The following is a 7,628-nucleotide window of genomic DNA, read 5'->3' as shown; positions in this document are numbered from 1 at the left end:
AAGACGCACGCGCTCGACCGGCAATAGCGGAACTCTTAATGCATCCGTTACTTACTAACAGGGACGGACTTGACAAGAGTTGCACGGAGGAAGAAGAGGATGAGGAAGAAAGTGAACCAGAAGAGGAGAAAAAAGAGAATGATGCTGCAGAAGAGGAGGAAGAGACGGAGGAGAGTGAGGAAGCCGATGAGGAACCGTAGTGCCCTTGGTTATTTCAATGTCGCCCAATGCCACTACTTACTTTACTATTGCGGGTTGGTGTGATATCGTATGGTGTGCTTCCTTCAACCACTTTAAAGAGGAGATTATCTCAACCACCAGAGAAGGCGGCACCGCTGGCGGGGAAGTCTCGAGAAAGCGCCGCACACTTCATGAGGTTTTCGTATTCCATTCATTCTTCCCCATGACATGCCGGCGTTGGCAAGTGACATGGTTTGGAAGGCCCTCGTGTGAATATTCGACAATACGCAAGTAAAAGAGTCCGTTGCGGTGGACGGAGGGAACCGGGCTTCCCTCGCTATCGGGGGGAGGCGAAGGTTCATCAGAAGCGGCACGCATTTCCCCGAGACACCGGAGTTCCGGTTCCCACGCACCCCACAAACACGCACACACTGTTTAAAGCCAAACATTTCGGCTACCTGAAGGCATTGGCGGAACATGACAGCCGTCATCATGGCAGTTGGAGGCACACGTCGCCATTTAGTGTCTTCACGGCATCTCATTTATGCAAAAGAGAAACAAAAAAATGTGGGTTTGTCTCTGCAGCATTGAAAAGCTAAAAGAAATCAGACAACCCTCCACACACACACACCTCCAGCACCCATCGAGTCAAAAGATAGGGGAAGCAGGCACGACAGCAGCGACGCAGAGCAACCAACAGCAGTGATCCGTTGCTTGAGCACGAGGAACCGCACAGTTGCCCATCAGCAAAAAAATCGAAAGGTCGTCACATCGTTAAAGAAGCCCAGCGGCTTATTCTGCCCGACGAAAGTCTTTCTCTACACCCGCCCTCATGCACTTAACTATTGTTTGCCACCGCAACAACTGTATCACCCCGCACATGGGCACTACACGACGTAACGGCGAAGTGTTAACACAACCACGCGGATGCGAGAGGGGCTAAGACATCACCACAGAACGCCACAGTCGCATATGTGCCCATTTTCGCACGTAAATCACCAGAACACTCCCGCATAGCGGCTCCTAAAAGTCATACCACTTCCATTCTCCACGCCCTTTACAAACCATCAAAGAAAAAAGAAAGAAATACGGGTACACCCAACAACGAGTATAGAAGCAAAGTTCAACGCAACAGCGCACATGCGAGCAAGTAAGACCATTACCTTAACAAAGGAAACGTCCGAAAAAAATTAATGAAAAAAGAAACGTTATCACCACCTAATAACCCTCCCACCCCATGTTTCCCATTTCCTCCCTCCGGAAAAGACGTCAGACCACTCACCAAATGCATAAAATGCTGGCATATTCCGCCGGGAGATTAGGCCTTGCAGGTTACAACAAAGAAGGTCTAACGAAACAGCATCAACAGAAGTAAAGCAGGGAAAAAAAAAAAAGAATATCCACAAATTGGAAACAAAAAACAAAATTACTCAATGGTAATTTTAAAAAAAACACCGGAAACCATCATATTCACAGATAAGTTCATATACACATTTCTACAAAGCAAAGAGAGGAAAATGAAATCAACGACAACTGACAAGCTGCATTTGTTACATATGACATTTCTTGCCATACTGATACAACCGCATATCTACAAAATTTCAAACTTGTAGGTGCGCTCATGTCACAGTTACGAATGGAAATTAATATCATCGTAAACGATAGTTGCGCACGCGCGATATTGAAAACACTTGAAACATCGACGCAGAATTAAATAACAGATAAAAAGAAATTTTCTTAAAAAAAAAAACGATAACCACTCTTTAAAAAAAAAAAAAAAAATAGAGGTTCTACATCACGAACACCGAGTGGCCACCCCGGTTACAACGGCGACAACATGAACAACAATCAAGACGTGCGACTCTTGCTACACTCCAAACCAGCAATTAAAAAGAACACATTTCACGGTAGCAAGGGTCGTAAAAGGGGACGATAATAATTGATGAACTGCCTTGCGTACTTGACGACTCACTTCCACTATGAGCGCCATGGTCAGCGACGCGCCCAACCTTAACTGCAATGCGACGCACCACTTCCTCACAGTAGGCGTCATCCCACTCGGATGCAGCTTTACGGGGAAGAGGCACACGCCAACGCTCACAATACGGCAGCAACAACTTCTCACGATGCGCTGTCTTGAACGTGCTTAACAGCGACTGTAGTGCAGTTGCAATTATCTGAGCTGATTCACTCAGCTCCGCACGCGAAGAACTGTGGTCGCTTGTGGAGGTTGTCGTGCCATCCTCGCCCTCATCAAAAAAGTATTCGCGGTCCAGCCGTAATGCAGCAAAGTTACGACTAGGCACGGTATTCAGCTGGTACATCTTAACCGGATCACTCACACCGCGAAGTGCGACAGCACCAAGTGCAGTGACATCAATTTGCTTACGATCCTCAGCTGACAGCGACATGTACGCCGCATGCGTCATCAGCACCTGACCACCATTTGCTACACTCTCCGTCCTTGCTGCCATGTTTGGAGTCCGCCCATAGTAGTCATATCCCTTCGTCACTTCATCGTGTCGGATGTCGCACAACCCGGTGTGGATTCCAACACGTACACGCAGGCCATTCCACAAACGACTGTACACTTCAGGATCCATATGCGCGGTTGGTGGTGTGTACTCACATTCTCCCTCCGCACGCTGCTCCTCAAACTCACGGTAAGAATCATCAAGTGCATTTGTTCCCCAGTCATGATGCAAGAAACACAGCTGTAATTCCTGTGCGAGTTGGACGGCAGCGAAAGGACTCTTACTCGCTATCATGAACGAATCCCCAACAGTTTTGACTTCGTAGCACTTATACCTCCCAATCAGTGAACGGACCATACGATGATGCGCGGCGACGGCATCGGGCATCAGATCAGGGTGTGCAGCCCACAACGCAGTGCTGCTCTCAATGTCAGTAAATATTAGTGTCACGGGGTCCGTTGGCTCCTTGGGTGCACGGTTGTTGTTACGAGCGTTCCGCAGGGAGATGTGTAGGAACACACCAAGGGCAATAAATAATAACAAGGCGGATACACACCCAGAAATTATTCCAGCTATCTGTGACCGTGTGAGTTGACCCTCTTGCGGAATAACATAGTCCATAGACGGTGTCATCCCAACCTGTGTCCTGGGCAAGCTTGAATTCAGCACACGCGCCATCGACCATACAGAAATGTTTGTGGCTCCAAAGTTTGAGGCACACTCATTTGCCGAAACACTCGTACCAGAAACACATTCCGCATCACTGAAGGGTCCAAATCGCACGTCATCCACTCTGATGTTGGACTCCGTGTAAATGCGGTCTGCCAGCAGCTCTGCATTCACCTTCCTCATATTGGAGATAACAACCTGAAGCAACCGAGTGGTAGCAAAGCCCAGGAACGTTAGTGGATCCCAATGCGATTCATTGACATGGCGATGAAATCTCGCAACCATATCTGATTTCGTGTTCTTCTTTGCCCAGTGTGGGAAACTCGTCGCGAATAGGAGCCGCTCTGAGCTGGCAATAGACTCTTTACTCGCATTAAATGCAGCCACAAACTCCTGATAAAACAACAAAATGTCATTGAATGGAACGAATACACGGGCCCTGAGGTGGGTCTGAAGGTGCCGCGCAACCGCAGCAACGTCAGTGAGAGTGAGTCCAATACAAAACACATCTCCATTACCCGAGAGATATGACGATATCGGGTCATCATCACCAAGTGTCTTACTGGAATCAAGCGACACACCAAACGTAACCAATGACTTATCAAGCGTGTCTACAACCTCAGATGCTTCACCCCCGCGAACAAGCGCCTTCACTCCCGTGGAAGAGGTGTTGGAGAGGTATACAGCAAGCACATATAGCTGCTGCGCAAGTAGCGGTTGCAGATGGATCACGTTTCTCCAGAACTTGTTCAACCGGGGGAACAGTGGAATAGGGCCAATGAAAGTCATATTCGGCACGCTCAGAATATCAGCGGTAACAACACCAAGAACTGCAGCTACGGCCTTCGTGTCCCTTACTTGTTCAAGTGATTGCGTTAAATTTTTCAAATTAACCTTTAAGGAATGGAAAAATATTCTCTTATCAACATCATCCGCTTCCTCGATGCTCCGAGCGCCCAACGACCACCTCATGCTCGCACGTTGTGCAACTTTATCATCCGTAAGGACTACATACAGTCCGATTAACGGTGCGCTCACCTGCACATTAGCACTTGAGCACTCCGATACACTCCACGTCACAGAGCCTTTCTTCATAGGCTTCAAACTGAGGCTGTTGACAACAACTCTCATATGCGCCATGCTGCCGCCTTCATTGCAATTACACATGGCACCCTGTAATGCAGCGCCCTCATCGCACTCACCACCAAAGTCACCAACCACAAAGTCATCAATCACGTAGCGACGCTGCTTGTACAGAGATTCCATGAATGAAGTACGGTTTGTCAGTTGTGGAGCGTTGTTTAGGGCCTCAAACAGAACTTCTCCCGCAAGCCATCCAAACACCATCATCTCCCCTAATTTGTCGTCCTTAAGGTAATGTTCAGGTTTCGCAAAGCCCTTCCAGTCACTGTTTGTATCCAGGTAATTGTCCATGTCACGCTGGAAGTGCCGAACCATCGAGGACCGATTGTCACTAGCGAGTGGCACTGTTCCAGTTGTGATCAGCTGTCCAGGAGTGAACGTACGATTAAGTGACACCAGCGCATCGCTCCATGTTTTGATCAGAAAATGTTGAAAACTGGAAGGAGCGAGCAGGTACATGTCCACAGTGCGGTTGTCCTGTGCTATCTTCTTGACAAACCACCCGGTGGTATCATCCGCGATTGACGAAAATAGCAGTACAGCCTGCGGACGTGTAGCAACAAATTGCCCCCACTTGGTATTCAATTCACCCTCCAAGACGTCCCGACCCCCACTGCTCTCCACAGCGAACACTCCACATGGCTTGCGGCCCATCATTTCCATTATTCGCATGGTAAACTCATATGACTCCTTGTCAAACCCATTACCCTTCGCATACATCAAACCTACACGCGGCAGACCCAGATAAACAACAGCGTATCGAATGAGGGCGAGGAGCTCAGCATTGGGTTCGACACTTATTGAATAGAGGTGAGGGTTCCAACCACGGACCTCACTGGAGTACGCAATAGGAGCGATGGCAACAAGATCATTTTCCTTTAGTTTATCACGAACCCAAACGACAGGGTCAGTACCCAGGGGCCCGAATACAACTAATAACTTCCCTTCACTTTGTTTCACCCCCAGCTGAAATATGTCCTCAGCTGTGGTGTTGTACGATGGGGGACGGATGACAGATATTGTCGCACCGGAGCCCGTCTTCCAACCGTGGGCACTCAGTGATGCGTCAAAGCCGGCATTGATGGCGTTCACTTTCTCAACGTAATATTCCGGATTATACATCATGGATAGCACATTTACCGTCACAGCACTGTCATCCGCGCACACAGGTGGCATCCACATGAGTAGCAAAGGCAACAAGTGTAGCAGTGATACAGCAGTAATGACAGGTGAGTGCTTGTACATGCTGTAACGCCTTGCAGGGCTCCCTGCGGTAAGGTTCCGCCTGCAGTTTCCATGAGTGTACACACATCCTCTTCCGCCACCTTCCTGCCAGTGCATACTTTCGGTAATGTGTGGTATTATTCGTATGTGAAATCTTGTGTCTTCGAGAAGAATATCAAAGAGGGAAAATAGAAACCAGTAAAGTGGCATCGGCGCGCTTAATACATATGCAGATCATGCCCGGCGACGTATTGGACAGAAATAGAAAGTCACCAATCGCGACATAATCAAAATATTAAACCCTCAACCCTGGGAGGGTGGAAATACTACGGTTCACACACGAAAGAATATTCGGTTAACTCACCGTAAGAGCGGCAAAGTGCAATTGTGACGCATCGCCTAACTCCCATATTCCCCCTCCTGTTCCACTTCCTGGGCAATCGCAAATAAACCTCCATGGGACTGTGTGAGGAAGGTGCCACCTGCTGTGCCGTAGTGGATAAATATAGCATTAAAGTGAGGTAGACAAAACAAAAATAAAAAAATGTTTTTCAAATATGATAGAACCTCAAACAAGGTAAGCATACGTATTTAAATACTGAAATATGCATATATTTATGTATATTTACAAAGGAAAGAAATAACGGTAACCACTGCGCATCAACCTGACTTCATAAAAACAAGGAATGCACTGCCAAACAATAGTTAAAGCGGTGCTCATAAAGTCACCACCAACACTGAGTGCTGGACAGCATGACACATGGCATTGGGGCAGAGTCATTTGCATATCCATCATTCGAAAAGATCATGTCGCATAGGTTATGTTTCACAAAGTTAACACGTAAGAAGGTAATATGTATTTTTTAAAAGATAATGCAGGTCTACGCACTCCCGTTGGCATACAAGGGAAGAATTACCACTGGAAGATTTGATATGTAAGAAAATAACGTAGCAACGTTAAATGGCAACGCGTAGACCAACAACGAAACCCCTAATTTTTATATATTTAAAGAAATATAAACCGGAACAAACAATTGAAAAGAGAAAAAGAAAAAAAACAGGCCGTAAGCACATTACTTGTCTTTGTTGGAGGAAAAAAAAAGAAAAAAAAGAAAAGAAAAAAGAGATGGAAGTTGGGAAAGAGAAATAAATTCTCACCATCGGAGTGGTGGAGCATGTTCGTTTTTTTTTCCTTCTGATTTAACTTGATTTGTTTTCCCCTCCTTTGGTTTGTCCCGTTTCATCCTAAAATCTCATAAATATATTTATATCTGCAAGTTTCTTAGAGTTTGGCATTGTTTTCGCCTTTTGCTAGGGCAACTACTTCAATTCAATTGTTTTTTTTTGGGGGGGGGCTGTTGGCTTTTATGTAAAATGTTATGCTTCTGCAGTCCTAAGAGTGTCGTGTTTAGTAACGAGAAGTATTAAATATCTAAACGACGAACGTCACGGATTTGCAAGATAGGTGATTTGTTGGGTCTTTAGTTTTCGTACAGAGGGTTGATTCGGTAAAGTTGTCCGATATACCGAAACGGCAATGCTACTGAGTCGGTAATCGGTAATGAATGATCGTCCCGACATCATGTCTCGCATAAGATTTCCTCAGTTTTTTTTTCTAACTGTCACAGGGAGTGTTGGGGCCGTGAGGCAGAAGTCAAACAGTCAGCGCACCCAACGGAACAAGTGGCATCTTGTCAGATCTAAAGAAAGTCAAAAGAACGACAACGCTACTGCCGGTCTCTCTAGTCAGGCGTCCATTTATCCGCACCACTAGGGGATCAAGAACCACGCAGTAGGGGGAGCAACCCAACACACTTACCGGCTCGAGGACCTAAATACTTCCCCAGGTACTTAAAAAATCACTAGGAGCAGCACTTGTGAAGTCGCTTAAACTCACAGATATGTTTTGATATATGGTCCCCCTGCGCGCGCGCTTAA

At 46.7% G+C, this 7,628-nt stretch overlaps 1 protein-coding gene across 1 annotated transcript; it reads right to left on the bottom strand.

Annotated features, from left to right (window-relative positions):
- Positions 1 to 2,066: 2,066 nt before the first annotated feature.
- Positions 2,067 to 5,900, bottom strand: TbgDal_VI490 (receptor-type adenylate cyclase GRESAG 4,putative; the record flags this gene model as incomplete). Its single annotated transcript, XM_011775552.1, has 1 exon — positions 2,067 to 5,900. The coding sequence occupies one exon, from the start codon at positions 5,898 to 5,900 to the stop codon at positions 2,067 to 2,069; it is 3,834 nt and encodes a 1,277-aa protein (XP_011773854.1).
- Between the last annotated feature and the right edge of the window lie 1,728 nt (positions 5,901 to 7,628).

This window comes from Trypanosoma brucei, chromosome 6, assembly GCF_000210295.1.
Source record: "Trypanosoma brucei gambiense DAL972 chromosome 6, complete sequence".
Taxonomy (NCBI): Eukaryota; Euglenozoa; class Kinetoplastea; order Trypanosomatida; family Trypanosomatidae; genus Trypanosoma; species Trypanosoma brucei.
Note: the sequence above shows the minus strand (reverse complement) of the source record. Positions and strands in the feature narration are given on the sequence as shown.